General features: G+C 37.9%; 1 protein-coding gene across 2 annotated transcripts in view; it reads left to right on the top strand.

Moving 5' to 3' along the window:
* LOC103669080 (olfactory receptor-like protein OLF3) overlaps positions 1 to 4,849 on the top strand; it is a 116,797-nt gene extending 111,948 nt beyond the window's left edge. For both annotated transcript variants that reach the window (XM_040643869.1, XM_008697403.2), the window contains exons 2-3: positions 2,082 to 2,293; positions 2,939 to 4,849. In XM_040643869.1, coding sequence (XP_040499803.1) covers positions 3,908 to 4,849 — 942 coding nt within the window. In that variant the 5' untranslated portion in view covers positions 2,082 to 2,293; positions 2,939 to 3,907. The remainder of the gene's footprint in view (positions 1 to 2,081; positions 2,294 to 2,938) is intronic.
* Positions 4,850 to 19,055: the final 14,206 nt, after the last annotated feature.

The following is a 19,055-nucleotide window of genomic DNA, read 5'->3' as shown; positions in this document are numbered from 1 at the left end:
TCATTCCAGTGGAAGGGGTCTTTCAAAGTGAAAATCAAATGTTCAAGATGCATGAAAATGATCCAAAGATACAGAGCTGTTGGTAATGATAAATGCAACTATTCTACTTGAAATAAAAATTTGTGTGGACTACTCACCATGCCTGGTTCTAGCTTAAAGCTCATTCTCTAAGTAGTCTGGGGCAAGGCAGAGCAAACAGTAACACTGGAGCAGGGCTAGATGGGAGCTGAGCAGAGGGGAGGGGCAGGAAAGGATAGGGAAGGGTGGGGAAAGGAGTCCTTACCTGCAGGAGGCAGCCCAACCCAGGAGTCCTACCTACTCCTGTTCAAATCTGTGCCATCCCCCCTCTTCCTTTCTGCTCTCTATGCATTTTACTTCATCTTCTTTTCTTTACCCCATGTCCCTCTCCTTTCAAAACTATTCTAAAAGCTCAGAGGAAAGGGATCTGGGTTTCTGATCATCTCTCGTGTGCTTTGGCAATGCAGAGATGATTCTGGTAAAGTATTTGCTCCTCTTTGCAAAGCAGCTGATGATAAAGTTGTTGAAGGACAGAAATACTTCAATAATGCCAACTATATGTACCTTAGCTAAGTGTTTTTGAGTCTTCCATCTTTTGGTGAGGAATTTGGGGTTTTTCAGTAATGTAACTGAGAAAAAATTTGTCCAAAGATGTGTGTGTGTGGGGGAGGGGTGGGTAGTAGGAGGCAAGATCTCACTGTTCATATTTTCTGAGAATTCATCAATTTCCCTGGTAAATCTATTTTGAGTAGGATTTCTACCGTGATGGAACCAAACTCTAGAAAATTTCACTGCAAAGGACTAAAAATAATACTCTGGGATTAAACACTAAGATAAATATGGGAAGCTCTGGTATATAAAATATCGGATAATTTTAGCAATGTGTTAATTGATTAAATGTGTTATACGCAACTAATGAATCATCGAACCTTACATCAAAAACCAGGGATGTACTGTATGGTGACTAACATAATATAATAAAAAAACATTAAAAAAATAAATGTCAAGAAAAGGACATAGATATTGAATTTTCTTTTCTCCCATTTTCATTGTTCCATTTCTTCTTCATTTGGTTTCATTTCAATTTCCTTGGTTTCTTCACTGTACTCTTTTTTAAAAATTTTGTCTTCCTTTCTGTTTTTTTTGTTTTTGTTTTTTTTTTCCTTTCTGACCATTAATTCTCTCTGATTTTTTTCCTTTTTCCCTAGAGAGTTTTTCAGTGACTTTGCTCATTTATTTATTCTTATTTGCCTCTCAATATCCTCTCTTCTTCTGCTGCTTATCTTTTGCATACCTTTCTCTTTTAGAAATTTATTTACTACTTGTTTATTTAAGTTTGGGCTAGTTTTAATTTTTTTTAAAGAAGATATTTAACGAAAGACATTTAATGAAGATTTAAAAATTGAGGTATAATTCATATCACATAAAATTAAGCATTTCATAGTGCATAATTCAGTGTCAGTACATCCCAGAGTTGTGATTTTATGTTGTGAATGTACAGCTAAGCAGTCATGAAAGAGCCGCGAACAGCTTGGGCCTGAGTGAGTGTGTTTGTATATGGGACCACAAGGGGGCGCTCTGGAAGCATTCCTTTGACTTGAAAGAACTGTGTCTCTTCACCTGTATAATGATTTGGGCTTACCCTCCACGGCCCTCAACATTTTTCCTCTCTGCCTTGGGTGTGATTACCAAGTGACCTGGAAATATAGTCCACTTTTTATGTTAGTGTGACAGTAACTATTTACACAAACAGAGGGGGGATATGTTGGCACTATGCATAAGCACTCACCACTAAGGAAAATAGAGTCCAAGTTCCTTGTGGGAGACAGATTAGAAGGGACAAATCTCCCAGCAAGACAAGACAACCCCACAGTCCAGGATCCTTTGTCGTGACTCATCTTTTCCTTGTTAGGGATAATCTTTTGGCTAGACAAACCTCCTTAGGTTTAATCTTTTGAAAGCTGATTTTTAAAAAATTAACGCATACCTTTATCCATTTCTGATATTAGGTCATTTTTGTTTCCATTCTTGTCCATAATCATAGCCCTTCATTTGTTCTAAAGGGAGGAAGAAAGGACTCCCTACCATGGACCCATCTTGCAGTTGTCATCATATGAAACACAAAGTAGAAACATGATCGTCTTTCCAAGTTTGTAAAAGAGGCCAGTGAATCACATTCTGCAAGAAGAAGAGAGTTTCCTAAATGAGGGAGATGTACTTTTTTTCTCCTTGTCCTGTTGTTGGCAAAGCCTGAAAGTGGACTTCAACTTCACAGGTAAGCAGGAGACACCTACTCTGCTCTACCATGCCTTTGGGGGGTGAGTGGGATCAAAAGTAAGAACTCAGTCCTCTTGATATGTCTCCTGATTTTTTCTTTTTTAAGATTTCATTTATTTGTCAGAAAGAGAGAGAGTGCGCAAGCAGGGGGAGCAGCAGAGGGAGAAACAGTTTCCCTGCTGCAAGGAGCCCAATGCAGGACTCAATCCCAGGACCCTGGGATCATGACCTGAGATGAAGGTGGATGCTTAACCAACTGAGCCACCTAGGCATCCCGATATGTCTCCTGCTTTTAAAGTCAGGTGAATCCACAGCCTTTACACAATGACTGTCGCTGTGCAGCACACGGGACATGCTGTGCATAGGAACTCTAGGGATGTGCGCCTGGTTATCAGGTAACCCTGTTTACCTGCTGACTCCTCCTCTGTCTAGTCTCTTTACCACCTTTGCCGCCTGCAAATAAGAGGCCAAAATTCAGAGTGTAGCTGTAAAGATTACTGTATTATATTAATTGTTAGATATGTAAAGTATTTAGTATAATTTGGTACAGAGTAAGAATTCAAATTTTCACTTATATCAACTTGGTATAGAAACAAGTGCAGTTACAGTTTTTACTATTTCTCATAACATTTTTCCCTTCCAGTGAATTTTTACACTCTGGATGGGCAAGAGTGTTTCAGGAGCTTGGTTTCTTCCCACCGTCTGCCCCCAAAAGAACAGAAAAGATTGAGATTTTCTGAAGCTGAACTGACTATTCAGTGATTCACAGGGCAATTGACTTGGGTAAGTCATTTGAAACAATTTTACAAAGAAACAGGATTTACTTTGACTTTAACACATCACTTTTTTTTTTGACACATCACTTCTTTAAAATATCAAAAATATTTTACTAAAAAAAGCAAAATCACTCATAGAAATTGTGTATCACTTAGAGATGCACTTGCCTGACTATGTTACTGAGCAAGCATAACAGGGCTGTAATAACACATGCCCCCCTTTTGGATATGTTTTGGAGACAGCTGGGAAAACACTGCGTGTTTTGTTATTGTTTGTTTGATTTGTTAAAACTGATATTTCATGTCTTTTTGGTGAGAAAGTTTTTGGTTCACAGGAAAGATATTTTTCTGAATCCTGAATGATGTCCAGTCCTTTTAGCTCCCTTTTGTTTATTGAGTTTCCCCTCTAGATATCTCAGACACAACCCTACTTACCCTTCCTCCGTGGAACATTTCCAAAAACTTTCTCACCAAAAAGGAATGAATTCTCAAATAACTACTAAATTGAGTAGGATTTTAAGTCTAAACACTTCATTAATTTCCTTCCTTCATTGAAGAGCAGATGTTTCAGAGAAGAAATTATGATCCAATAAATTGAACTGTAAGAATGTAACTTCTTTACTTCTTGATTTCCAGCTGCACAGCTGGGTCCCATTGTGTTCCTCATCTGTGGATGCGTTCAAGCAGAGTTCGGATGATGACTTGGTTGAGATGTTCTAGCAGAACTTTTGGTTCGGACGGGTGGGCTCTCCATATGGTCTAAAAGCCACCCTTCCAATCCTGAGTTTTCATGATTTGTTTTTTCAACATCTTAAGAGTTTGGTCATCAGAAACTCATGGGCCAGGAAAATAAAACCCAGACATGGGTGATAGAGTTCATTCTGCTGGGGTTGTCCAGTGACCTGGAGACTCAAGTCTTCCTCTTTGTCCTGGTCCTGACCATGTACTTGGTGACTCTTGTGGGAAATGTCCTCATTCTTCTTCTGATCAGATTGGACAACAGACTTCATAACCCCATGTACTTCTTTCTTAGTCTTTTATCCTTTGTGGACCTTTGTTATACAAACAGTATTGCCCCACAAATGCTGGCCCACCTGCTCTCAGCCCAGAAGTCCATCCCGTTCTACAGCTGTGTGCTCCAGCTCTACACCTCCTTGGCGATGGGTGGGTCTGAGTTCTTCCTGCTGGGAGCTATGGCCTATGACCGCTATGTGGCGGTGTGCCACCCGCTGCACTACATGGTCATCATGCATGGAGGGCTCTGCCTGGGGCTGGCTGCTGGCTGCTTGGTGGCTGGTTTCACAAATTCACTGATGGAAACAATCATTACCTTCCGGCTTCCCTTATGTAACAATGTTATTAATCACTTTGCCTGTGAGACCCTAGCCGTGCTACGGTTAGCCTGTGGGGACATCTCCTTCAACAAGGTCATGGTGGCCATCTCAGGGTTTCTGGTGATCATGCTTCCCTGTTCCCTGGTTCTCTTCTCCTATGGTCGTATAGTTACTGCCATTCTGCAGATTCGTTCTGCTCAGGGACGTAGCAAAGCCTTTGGGACTTGTGCCTCCCATCTCACTGTGGTTTGCATGTGCTTTGGGGCTACCATCTTCACCTACCTGGGTCCACGGTCAGCCGCCTCAGTGGAAGTGGAGAAAATTGTCGCTCTATTCTATGCTGTGGTGGCACCTATGTTGAACCCCTTGATCTACAGCTTGAGGAACAAGGAAGTTGTGGCTGCTCTTCGAAAGGTTCTAGAGAAATTCAGAGATGAAGAGTAAAGACTATAAGAACTTTTCATTAGCTATCATCAAAACCAAAAAGGAGATTGGCTGAGAATATATAGGACTCCCACCTGTACACTAAGGAAGACTAAGATGGCCTTGCATTTGGATAAAGCATCCCTTTACCTGATTAATGACTTTCCTTATATAGGCCAGTGCAAGATAAGTCACATGTCAGTAATCCATGAGAGGACCTCTTCTTAGATCATCTTCTCTCAGATATCCAGTGGTATTCAGACTTCATCTGCCTATTTTTATTTTATTTTATAAGTATATCAGTGTATAAAGAAATGATCTGCAGCTTTGTCCACAGACCTGGTATGGAATGAATAGAGAGATGAATTCCACCAATTAGGTCTGCTTGTACCTGGTAGGAGCAGAATGGAGAATGTCTGTTCCTCTTTCTACATGACAATGCTCCATTTATTTGTAGAACAACCTTATTTCCTCCAGGATAGTCACAAATGGTTTCTTTAACTCTTTCTCAAATGATGGTCGTTTTAGAACTTTCAACACCATTTATGCCTTAGTCTAGAGTGTGGTATGATATTCTGAAATAAATAATATATGGTGCTATATTTGTTCACCCCAGTATGTTGGCTTTCGTTTGCTTTTCAAGAATCAAATTTGCTTGTAATACGCAAAATATCTGTGGCTTCACTATAGTCTTTTTTTATTGTATCGATATATATATATATATATATATATATATATATATATATATAAACATAAAATTTGCCAGTTTAACCATTTTAAGGGTACAATTCAGTGGCATTGATTACTTTCTCAAAGTTGTGCAAATATCATCATTATTTCCAAAATTATTCGTAACTGTAATTTTTTTGTTTAACTAATTCCCAAGACCTATTTCCTATAAACTGTTTACAGAAATCTCCATACCCACTGCATTCTTTTTTATTTTTTTTATTATATTATGTTAGTCACCATACAGTATATCCCTAGTTTTTGATATAAAGTTCCATGATTCATTACTTGCATATAACACCCAGTGCACCATGCAATATGTGCCCTCCTTACTACCCATCACTGACCTATCCCATTCCCCCACCCACTCCCCTCTGAAGCCCTCAGTTTGTTTCCCTGAGTCCATAGTCTCTCATGGTTCATTCCCCCTTCTGTTTACCCCCCTTTTCTTCTTCCCTTTCTTCTCCTACCGATCTTCCTACTTCTTATGTTCCATAAATGAGTGAAACCATATGATAATTGTCTTTCTCTGCTTGACTTATTTCACTTAGCATTATCTCCTCCAGTCCCATCCATGTTGCAGCAAATGTTGAGAAATCGTTCTTTTTGATGGCTGAGTAATATTCCATTGTATATATGGACCACATCTTCTTAATCCAGTCATCTGTTGAAGGGCATCTTGTCTCCTTCCATGATTTAGCTATTGTGGACAATGCTGCTATGAACATTAGGGTGCATAAGGCCCTTCTCTTCACTACGTCTGTATCTTTGGGGTAAACACCCAGTAGTGCAATGGCTGGATCATAGGGTAGCTCAATTTTTAACTTTTTAAGGGACCTCCACACCGTTTTCCAGAGTGGCTGTACCAACTTGCATTCCCACCAACAATGTAAGAAGGATCTTACATCCTCTCCAACATTTGCTGTTTCTTGCCTTGTCAATTTGTGCCATTCTAACTGGTGTAAGATGGTATCTCAATGTGGTTTTGATTTGAATTTCCCTGATGGCTAATGATTTTGAACATTTTTTCATGTGTCTGTTAGCCATTTGTATGTCTTCATTAGAAAAGTGTCTGTTCATATCTTCTGCCCATTTTATGATTTGTTTATTTGTTTCTTGTGTATTGAGTTTGAGAAGTTCTTTGTAGATCTTGGATACCAGTCTTTTATCTGTAGTGTCATCTGCAAATATCTTCTCCCATTCTGTGGGCTGCCTCTTAGTTTTTTTGACTGTTTCCTAGGAAGAAATTGATTTTTTTTAAACAGACTGATTAATTATGAAGAGATTAAAGCAGTTATCAAAAACCTCCTGAAAAACAAGACTCCAGGGCCTGATGGATTCCCTGGGGAATTCTACCAAACATTCAAGGAAGAAATAATACTTATTCTCCTGAAGCTGTTTCAGAGATTAGAAACAGAAGGAAAACTACCAAACTCATTCTATGAGGCCAGTATTACCTTGATCCCCAAACCAGGCAAAGACCCCATCAAAAAGGAGAATTACAGACCGATATCCCTGATGAATATTGACACCAAAATTCTCAACAAGATCCTAGTTAATAGGATCCAACAGTGCATTAAAAGGATTATCCCTCATGACCAAGTGGGATTCATCCCTGGGATACAAGGGTGGTTCAACATTTGCAAATCTATCAGTGCGATACATCATATCAACAAGAAAAGAGTCAAGAACCATATGACCCTCTCAATAGATGCAGAAAAAGCATTTGACAAAATACAGCATCCTTTCCTGATTAAAACACTTCAGAGTGTAGGTATAGAGGGCACATTCCTCAATTTCATAAAAACCATCTATGAAAACCCTACAGTGAATATCATTCTCAATGGGGAAAAGCTGGAAGCCTTTCCTTTAAGATCAGGAACACGACAAGGATGCCCACTCTCGCCATTATTATTCAACATAGTACTAGAAGTCCTTGCAACAGCAATCAGACAACAAAAAGGGATAAAAGGTATCCAAATCGGCAAAGAAGAAGTCAATTTGTCTCTCTTCGCAGATGACATCATACTCTGTATCGAAAACCCAAAAGAATCCACCCCCAAACTACTAGAAGTTATAGAGCAATTCAGTAATGTGGCAGGATACAAAATCAACGCTCAGAAATCAGTTGCATTTCTATACACGAACAATGAAACAGAAGAAAGAGAAATTAGGAAATCCATTCCATTTACAGTAGCACCAAAAATCATACATTATCTCAGAAATAACTTAACCAGGGAGGTAAAGGTTTTATATTCTAGAAACTACAAATCACTCTTGAAAGACATTGAAGAAGAAACAAAAATATGGAAAAATATTCCATGTTCATGGATCGGAAGAATTAACATAGCTAAAATGTCCATGCTACCCAGAGCAATCTACACTTTCAATGCCATCCCGATCAAAATACCAATGACATTTTTCAAAGAACTGGAACAAACAGCCCTTAAATTTGTATGGAAACAGAAAAGGCCCCGAATTGCCAAAGAATTGTTGAAAAGGAAAAACAAAGCTGGGGGCATCCCATTGCCAGATTTCAAGCTGTACTACAAAGCTGTGATCACAAAGACAGTATGGTACTGGCACAAAAACAGACACATAGACCAATGGAACAGAATAGAGAACCCAGAAATGGACCCTCGGCTCTTTGGGCAACTAATCTTTGACAAAGTAGGAAAAAACATCCAGTGGAAAAAAGACAGTCTCTTCAATAAATGGTGCTGGGGAAATTGGACAGCTACATGCAATAGAATGAAACTTGACCACTTTCTCACACCGTACACAAAGATAAACTCCAAATGGATGAAAGACCTCGATGTGAGACAGGAATCCATCAAAATCCTAGAGGAGAACATAGGCAGCAACCTCTATGACATCAGCCACAGCAACCTTTTTCATGACACATCTCCAAAGGCAAGAGAAACAAAAGAAAAAATGTACTTGTGGGACTTCATCAAAATAAAAAGTTTCCCCACTGCATTCTTATCTTGTTAAAACTTAAATGAAGACACGTATTTTTAGCTCTGCAATTTTGATTATTGATTTTCATGCATCACACCAGCCCACCAAGAATATTTTGAAACTTTATTCTCAAATTTATTCCATTAGTTTGCTTTCTCTTTCTGTTTCATAGACATAATAAACACAAAAATTATAAAAAGAATTACCTAGTGCTACATGTCAATTTTATATCACTATGAACCTACTTCCACATTGAAAGCCTTCATTGGGCAGATTTTGTGTATGCTCTTAAATCTATTTTAAAATAGATTATTCAAGCATATTTTAATCATTTTATCTAGAATGATATAATAAGACTTTGTCAAATACCTTTTTAACTGTTATATTCTGGTCCTCACCTGCTTGCATGTAAGTGTGCTAAATTTACATAATAACAATTCCTGGTGCTCTGAGCTCCATCTGATTGTTATCTGGAAGTGGAGTCTATTCTTGTGCTTCCTATGCCCAGATCTTGAGCATCCCCAGGGATGTCAATGTGTAACTTGAAAGTCTTTATATTGCACTAATCTTTGGTTCTCTAGAACCCCTGCAAGGATGGCTGTCAGGTGACATAAAAATGACCTCACCCATCAAAACCAATGCCTATGCCTCTGTAAAATTCCTCTAGACTCATCTTTTAGTGATAGATTATCTTCAGCTTCTCAAGAGTATGTTCTTCAAAGCACAGCTGTAAGATCCATAATGAATCTAGTTCTCTCTTTTATGCTGGAGCTCTGTACATTTATTGAGGGTGGAATAAAGGGAGAGAGGGAAGGGGGGAAAGACTGGCAAGTGGTCAGCCATCACCTGAAATGGCTGAATGTGACATTAGTATAGACTAAGTCAACTATAGCAAAATTGTTTACCAAGGGAAAATCAAAGACTAAGCCTGGGTATTTGTGTCTGTGGCATTGAACATCCCATAGCAGTAAATAAGTCCCTCCAACATTCTTTGATGCTCAGAGACTGGTCTGTCCAGGCTTCCTTGAATGACATCTAGTGAGCAATAGATGCTGTATTAGTTTGCTAGGGCTGCCATAATAAAATATCACAGCTCAAGTGGTTTAAACAACAGAAATGTATTTTCCTACAGTTTTAGAGGCTGGAAGTGCAAGATCAAGGCATTGACAATATCATTCCCTTAGAGGCCTCTCGGCTTGCGGATGGTTGCCTTCTTGCTGTGTGCTCAGATGGTCTTTCCTTTGCGTGTGCGTGTCTGTGTCCTAATCTTCTCCTCTTATAAGGGCACCAGTCATATTGCATTAGGGCCTGCACATATGACCTTATTTTACCTTAATGACATTTTTAAAGGCCTTATCTTTAAATACAGTCATATTCTGAGGTATTGGGGGTTTGGACTCTAACATATGAATTTTGGTGGGTCACAGTTAAGGCCGTAACAAATAGTAACCCCACATTCTGAACTATCAGCCTATCCCGTCTGGCCTAACCAAAACTAACCTATACACTGTGTTGTTAAAAACAAACAAACAAACAAACTTTTTGTATCAAGCTACCAACCTATTGATGTAGAAAGCATAGGTAGTATGCATTATTTGTTCTTATCGAACTTCAACTTGTTCCTGGTGAGTGCTCACAATAGGCTACCAAATGTTCACGAACAGTGCTTGATAGTTAATCCTAGAAAGTTGCCATGCTAGTATGCCTGTGTTTTCAAATCCATCCTCCTGATAATTTTGAAAATTTTAAGTAGAAGTACTCTACATTTGTTTGTCCTTAACTTCCTGGTACAGATCCTGTTCTCTGTGGTTCCCCACAGATTACAATAGGGGCCAGTGAAATAATGTATACTAGTCCAGAAGATTCTCTTGGGACAAAATTCAGAATCCGGATGAATGCAATTAATTTAAAATAGCTAGCTCGTTCTTTTGTGCATTATGGGAGGAAATCATTTTCTTGTGCTGCTTTTTCTTTCCTTTATTATACAAAGGTCATTTCATTTGATGAAAAGATTAGTCTAGCCTTCCGTCTCACCCCCTTTATCTGTGCATTAACATCAGATCTTCTCTAAAGGGAGGCCTGGTTTTTTTTTTTTTTTCTAGGTCCTTTACTTAAAATAATCACGAACTTCTTAAATTCTTCATTTTGTTTTTAGCATTTTAAGTCACACCTTGCTTACTTTTCCTGTTATTAACTGTAATTGCTAAAAACTTCATTTAGAAAACCTATTTACAGGAGGAACTGATGTTGTAGATGAAAGAGTCTCACCATATAAAAAAAAGTCTATAGATGCTTTGGTGAAATAACTGAATTTCAAGTGTAATGAAAGTTTACAAAGATCTAGAACATAAACAAAACAAAAGGGTCATTTAGAAAATATTTTTCTATTGCTGTGTAACATATTACCGCAAATTTGGCAGCTGAAGGCCATACAAATTTCTGTTTCTGTTGGTTGGAAGTCTAGGCATAGCCTAAATATGCTGTCTGCTCAGGATCTGACTCAGCTCAGGTCAAGGTGTCAGCCAGAGCTATGACCTCATCTGAAATTCATGATCCATTTCCAAGTTCACTCTCTGTTGGAAGAATTCATTTTCTTGCAGCTGTCTGACTGAGATGCTCATTATCTTGCTTGTTGTTAGTTGGTGAAAATTTATAATAAGCTCCTAGAGGTCACCTTCATGGTTTTGCTACATGTCTCTGTCCTCACAACATGGCAGTTTGCTTCTTCAAGAGCTACAGGAGAATCCACTGTCTTGGATCTCTGACTTCTAGGAAAGCCTGCATACCTTTAAAGGGTGCACCTGATTAGATCAGGCTCACTGAGGATATCTCTCTTTTGAATAAATAAAATTCAACTGATTAGGGATCTTAATTACATCTTCAAAATCCCCTTTTCCATGTGGTGTAACATGATCACAGGAGTGAAATCCCATCATACTCACAAGTCGTATTCACACTCAAGGTGAGAGAACTCTACAGAGCATAGACACCAAGAGGTGGGAGTCCTGGGGCCCAAATTAGAGGTCTGCCTGTGACAGCTGGAATCAGTCTTTGCAATTTTAGATGATAGGAGATGATGTAATAATATCTATTTACAGAATCCTGAGAGTTAATGTTAGTAAGGAAAAATGCTATATTAGATCAAGGCATTATTCACTATTTTTGAATAGGCTTTATTGTTTAGAGCAGTTTTAGGTTCATAGTAACTATGAGCAGAAGATACAGAGGTTCCCCATATCTTCCCTGTCCCCTGCCATGCATAGCCTGCCTCATTACCAACATCCGCCACCAGAACCGTGCATTTGTTACAGCTGATGAACCTATGTTGACACATTATTACCCCAAATCCATCATTTACGTTAGGATCTCCTCTTGCTGTTGTACATTATGTGGGTTTGGATAAATTTGTGATGACATGCACCTGCTATTATAGGATCATGCAGAGTAGTTTCACTGATCTAGAAATCCTCTGTACTCCATCTTTTCATCCTTCTCTCCCCCCAAGTCCTGACAACCATTGATTTTCTAAATCATCTCTATAGTTTTGCCTTTTCCAGAATGTCATAGTGTTCGAATCATACAGTATGTAGCCTTTTCAGATTGGCTTCTTTCACTTAATAATATGCATTTATGTTTTTTCCATGTTTTTTCATGGCTTGATGACTCATTTCTTTCTGGAACTGAATAATATTCTGAATATTCAGAATAATAACTTGGAACTGCGTAATTGTCTGCATGTACCACAGTTTATTTATCCATGCACCTACTGAAGAACATCTTGGTTGCTTTCAGATTTGGACAATTATGAATAAAGTTACTATACACATTTGTGTGTAGGACATACGTTTTTGACTCCTTTGGGTAAATACCAAGGAGGATGATTGCTGGATTGTATGGTAAGAATATTTACTTTTGTAAGAAACCTCCCAACTGCCTTCCAAAGTGACAGCACCATTTTGAATTCCCACCAGCAGTGAAAGAGGATTTCTGTTGCTCCACATCCCCGCCAGCATTTGGGGTTGTCAGTGTTGTGGATTTTGTTTGTCAGTGTTGTGGATACATCCTAAGAGGTGTATAGTGGTATCTCGTTGTTTCAATTTACATTTCCCTGATGATATATGTTGCAAAGTATCTTTCTATATGCTTATTTTCCATCTGGGTATCTTCTTTGGTAAGGTGTCTGTTAGGGTCTTTTGTCCACTTTTTAATTGACTTCTTTGTTTTCTGATTATTGAATTTTAAGCGTTTCTTGTACATTTTAGATAATAGTTCTTCATCAGATGTCTCGTTTGCAAAAATTTTCTCTCAGTTTGTGACTTGTTCTCTAGTTCTCTTGACATCATTCACTTTTAAATAATGACAGAAATACATATTTATGTATGCAAGAACTCAAAATTGTTACCCATTCCTCCTGAATTAAGACTATCACAATTACAAAAAAGAAAATGTGAAAGCAACTTCAGAGAACAAAAGATGACTTAAAATAAAACCGGAGGCATGAAAGTGAAGTTGTAATGAAACAGGCAACAAGCCAGAACCTTCTAAGTATAAAATTAACTTTCAAAAGCTGTAATTTCTATGTGTTGAGAGTGAAGAAATAAAGACCAGAGTGTTAAGTACAGAATGAAGCTGCTGCCCCCACGGAGAGTGAGGACTTGGATAGAGCCCAGTGTCTAGAAAGAGGTTTTAATTAACTCTCATTAACCACTTTCCCTTAAGAGACGATCCCAAGCGATTCCTTCATTCCTCACCACCCTGTTCAACCGAGGCTCTGCGGGAAGCCCATGCTTCACCAGTTGTCCATCACCTGGTCTACATGTCTGACCAGAATACTTCCAATACTTCCAATACTACATCCATTCTAACTGTCTCCTGAAACTCATGCTCTGTTATCAACAAAATACTCTACATTCTCAGTGTCTTTTTTGATTGCGTTCATCTCTTTCTTGCTTGAATTCCAACCTGACTTTTCTTGTGAACTCTGATTCCCCTCTGCTCTCTCAAGTACAGTCTAGTTTTCTCCCATTTTTTCTCTAATACTGGGTAGGAAGGTGAAGAGTGTGTCTCTCTTGATCCTCTGCCACTTCCAGACCATTGTTCTTTACTTTTGCCTAAATAACTTGAGTTCCTTTGAAGCATGTCCTGTCAGTCTATAGCACCATCACCCCATCTTTTTTTTTTCTTCGTTTACTACCCAGTCTCCTCATTTTACACTGGCTTACCACTAATTCAGTCGTGCATGTAAACATTTCAACATCCATGCGGAGCATTCAATGTCCTGGCCTCTCAGTTGACTTCCTGTCTTCTGCTAATGTTTGGTTCCCTAACTCATGTCTAGCCATCCTCTTTTGTGATTGTATCCTATCCTCTCCATTGTCAATAATTGCCCTCCCTCTAACACCTCCATCTGAGCACCCCACTCACTCACCCGTATTTCTTTTTTCTTGTTCACACCATCTAATAAAACTCCAATAAATTTTGACCCCACTATGACCCCATTACATTAACTCTATGACATTTTCCTCATCCATTACCGACTGCCTCAGCCTAGTTGGTCTTATTACCTCTCTCAGCGTGGGTTCCAAGCCCACGTGTATGATCATTCCTTACATATACCCCATGGTCATCTCAAGGACCCTGACCTTGCAGTTAACGCTCCCCTCCTACATTCAGGAGTGGATTTACCATGAAGCTAAAGAAGTTTAAGCTTCAGCGTTCCTTATTTGCATGGGGTCCTCCAATGTGCCTGGGCATGTATGTTTTTGTAAAGTATCCTTAATGAAGTTTTTCAAAATTAAGAATTTTAACTGAAATTGGTTGAGCTGATGTCACTTTCCATTCTTGTTTACCATCACTCACACTTACCCTAGTGGCAGGTACTCAAGGGGCTGTGAGCATTTTGGGGACCCAGCTAAGGGAAAATTGAGTTGGGGTACTTTGGTCATTTCCTAAGGCTTCTGTAATGAAGGACCAAAAACTAGTGGCTTAAAAACTACAGAAATTTATTCTCATACAGTTCTGGAGCCCAGAAGTTCAAAATCAAGATCTTGGTAGAACCATGCTCCCTCTGTGGATTCTAGGAAATAATCCTTCCTTATTTCTTCCAGGTTGTGGTGGCCCCAAGTGTTGCCTGGCTCTGTCAGCATAACTCCTTTCTATTACCTCTGTCATCGCAAGGGCATCTTCTCCATGTGGCCCTTTGTGTCTTCTCCTCTTCTTACAGAAAGAGTATTGGATTTGGGGCTCAGTCTAAATTCAGGATGATATCATCTCAAGACCTTTAACTAATTAATTACATCTGCAAAGATCCTATTTCCAAATATCACATTCCAGGGCTCTGGGTGGACATGTATTTTGGGGGGAGGGCGTACACTAATCAAACCAGTTTAGGTATATTTAGTTTGAACTCAGTGGGATGCATTTTAATGTCATTCATAGTCACTCCAATGTATAGTTTAGTTAATGCTAGTCACACTGGTTGGCTTTCAGGAGTAGCTTTCAAGAATACCTCTACTTTCCACTATGCTGACTCACCCAGGGTCATTTGTGGAAACAGGAGCTAGTCTGTGGAAACTTCTTCCAAAACTTATTGCTCACTTGAAAGAGGTTTAACTGATAAGCCAATAAGTGTAAAATAAAATAATTAATATAATTAATATGAAAAGGCAGAGAAGCAGAAAGGGGAAACAAAAAAATGAGATAAAAATAGAAAGCAAATAGAAAATCTATAGATTTAAATGTATGTTTACTCATAATAATATTAAATTAAAATGGCCTAAACACAGTTATTAAAAGACAGAGAACATGATGTAGGATAACAAAGAAAGACCCAGGTATGAGCCTTCTGAAATCAATTCATTTTTAATATAAAGACATAAATGGATTCAAGATAAAAAGATGAAAAGTATATACCTTGCAGCACTAAAATCAGAAAGCTGGAGTGACAATATTAATATCAAATTAAGTAATCAGTAGAATAACCAGGGGGAAAAGTATAGCATTATTTATTAAGAGTATTGATTAATCATGAGCACATAAATATTCTAATAATCTAATAACAGAGCTACAGATACATAAAAAATAAATAGACAAGTCCACCACTATTGAAGACTTCAACATCATTCTTCCATTATTTGATAGATCAATTAGATAAAAACCAATACATATATGCAGAATTGAACTAACCTGACCTAAATGACATGTCTAGGACAGTCCATCCAGAATATAAATGTCAACACATTTAAATAATTGAAATCATGCAGAGTATTTTCTTTAAACATAATGAAATTAGAAACAGGTCACAGAAAGACCATAGGAAAATCCCAAAGCATGTGAAAATTAAACCCCATTCTTCTAAATAACCCACAAGTCAAAGAAATCACAAAAGAAATTAGAAAAATATTTTGAATTGAATAAAAAGAAAATGCAATATATAAGAACTTTTATCTGGCAACTGGAAAAGAGCTTAGAGGAAAATTTTAAACATTAAATGTTTATGTTAAAAATGTCTCAAGTCAATGACTCAAGCTATCACTTTAAGAAACTAGACAGAAAAGATCAAATTAAGCACATAGAATGCAGAAGGAAGAAAATAAAACAAAAAACAATCTAAGAAATTCTCAGAAAAAAACAACTGAAAAATTCAATGGAACTAAACATAGTTTCTTTGAAAAGTTTAATTACATTGAAAAACCTCAAGAAACAAAGAGGAAAAACACAAATCACCATATCAAGAATTAAAGAAGGCATATTTCTACAGACCCATTAAACATTGAAAAAATATTATGGCAATATTTTTAATAGATTTATACCAATCATTTCAAGAAGACTGTTTCGTAGATGAAATAGATGAACTTCTGGAAAATAAAAAACTACCAAAGACCTCGTAAGAAGAAACTTTCCATCTTTGAAAGAAATTGAACATAGAAACTTTCTGCAAACTTTCTATCCATGAAAGAAATTGAACATAGAGTTAAAAATCTTTTCACGTTGAAAACTTCAGGCCCACTAATAAATTATGAAACATATAAGGAACACAAAGTATTAGTGCTATACAAACTCTTCCAGAAAATAGAAAAGAAGGAAACATACTTTGGGCAAATGCCATCATAAATCCAGGATTACCTTCACACCAAGACCAAACCAAGACACTACAAGAAAAAAAAGCTACAGAATGATAACCTTCAAGAACAGACACACAAAAATTCTAATAAATTATTATCAAAATTCAGTAACTTACAAAAATGTAATAGATCATGACCTTGGGGAGTTTAAGCAAGGAATGCAAGTTTGGTTCAACAACCAAAAATAAACCAGTGTCTTTCATTATATTAATAGACTAAAGGAGAAACCCAGTTAATCATCTTAATAGAAGCAAAAAAGCTAGTTAATATAATTACAAATTAATCATAATAAAGGTCTTTAAAAACTAGGTATAGATGGGAACTTTTTCAACCCTAACCAAGTTATTCAAATAACTTACAGCTAGCATCATACTTAATGGTGGAAGACTGAATGATTGCCCTTCAGAGATTGAGAACAAGACCTGAGTGTCCATATTCATCATTTTCCTTCAACTAGAGATACTAGTCAAAGTGGTAAGGCCAGAAAAAAAAAATAGAAGGACGTAAATTAGAAAGAAACAAACAGAATCATTTTTATTCTTAGGTAGCATTATAGTCTGCAGAGAAAAATCCCCAAGAATCTACAATAAAGGTCCTAGAATTAATAAGGGAGTTTGGCAAAATTGAAAAATGCAGACAATACATAAAGTACATGTATATCAATATACTTAAGTGTAAATTTTTACTTTAAGGTGATGATGTTTCAGTAAACATCACTGAAAATGGTGGAGCAGGGACTCCTGAGACTCCATCCCTCTATAAAAATAGCTAATAAGTTATCAAAAAATTTCAGAATTGCCTTTTGTAGGACTCTGGGATCTGGTATAGAAGTGGCAATGATGGGAAGGATTATGAAGTTGTCATATTGTGGTACCATGGGGCTGGGGCATTCAAATTGCCCGCCTATCATCTCCCACCTGTCTGACCATGACTGATTGTGGCCAGAAGGTTACAGCCCACACTCCTGGTGCAGGTTGTTAGCCAAAACCAGTAATATAGACCTTATTTTCAGAGAATTTTGGCTGAGTGTTTCACCCTATATGGCAGCTATCTGAAGGATTGACATAAAGGCTTACCTTTGCTTTGCTGGCTCAGAGCATTCTCAGGGCTGGAATGGCTTCCCAGGTGGCATTTGCCAAAAGTATTCAAAGGCAAAAGAATTGGCTACAGCAGCTTGAGGCTAGGAATAACTATTGAGATGAGCAATAGGTGGACAGATTGGGAAAGTAGAGGTTGGGGAAGGACATACATAGCAGAGCAAGCGCTTTTAAAACCTCAGGTCTATACCAGGGAATTGAGAAGAATATACGCATGCCCTGGACTGAACATATGCTTAGAAAAAGCAAAGACCCTAAGATTTTACCTCTGGGTGACCTTCAGGCTCTGTACGTGAGGGAATGAAGGTTGAGGCAGAGTTGTACATGGCCTGGGTAAGGGTTAAAAGAGTGCTCCAAATAGAACAGTCCATCAAGAGGTGAATAGATAACACACTAACACGCTGTGGAAATATCCATATATTGGAATGTTACTCAATAATAAAAAAAAATGAACAGTCCCTTACAGTTACAAAATCTGGATAGAACACAACAGATACAAGAAGACTGATAAAAGAAGGCAGATAGCCAAGGGACCAGGGACCTGAGGAACAGCACAACAGTGAGTTTTTTGGATTTCCTTATTGCTTCCCAACATATCCTAGACTGGAGTTTGCAGAAATCTCCAACTTGGATCTGCCAACATGTACAAATGAAAAAAAAAAAACAAAACTCCAAGAAAAGCCTGTATAGCTGAATTCTAGGATGAGATAATGCCAGCATGTTGTAGAATAGACCATTTGTATCAGCTGATCATCTCCAACCTATTTGGGGGATTATTTGTAGGAAATTCGGACCCCAAACCTCTTGTATAAGGGATCACGGTCACAGTGGTTCATAGAACCCACTCACTAGAGATGTGCATTCGCTGTCTTTGAGGGAAATTAGGGCTCCCCCCCACCTTGTTCAGTCCGTCTAGCACACAGCCACCACAACAGGTGACCAGAAAAGTTAGCGCAACTGTTTTTGGACGGGCACTCTGTCATTTCTGTTTCACAGTATATTAAAAATCCATGTTGGGAAATTGTGGATACTATCAAATTATACATTTTAGGGGAGGTCAGAGTTTTTACAGAACTTTGAGATAAATTGAGGCCAGTGATTTGAAGGGCATGGCTTAGTTTTATTTGCTACAGTAATTTGTTTTACATTTCAGTCCTATAAGGAAACTATATTAAAGAGTGCTTATGAGTCTTTTGGTAGAGAGTTCTTAATTTTAAAATAATAAAATTTATCATTTCCTTTAAAAAAAGGTAATTACCATAACCTCGTGTTGCAGACTGAATTACTTATAACTGTCAATATCTCCATTTACCATTT

This window comes from Ursus maritimus, unplaced genomic scaffold, assembly GCF_017311325.1.
Source record: "Ursus maritimus isolate PB19 unplaced genomic scaffold, ASM1731132v1 scaffold_3, whole genome shotgun sequence".
Lineage (NCBI taxonomy): Eukaryota > Metazoa > Chordata > Mammalia > Carnivora > Ursidae > Ursus > Ursus maritimus.
Note: the sequence above shows the minus strand (reverse complement) of the source record. Positions and strands in the feature narration are given on the sequence as shown.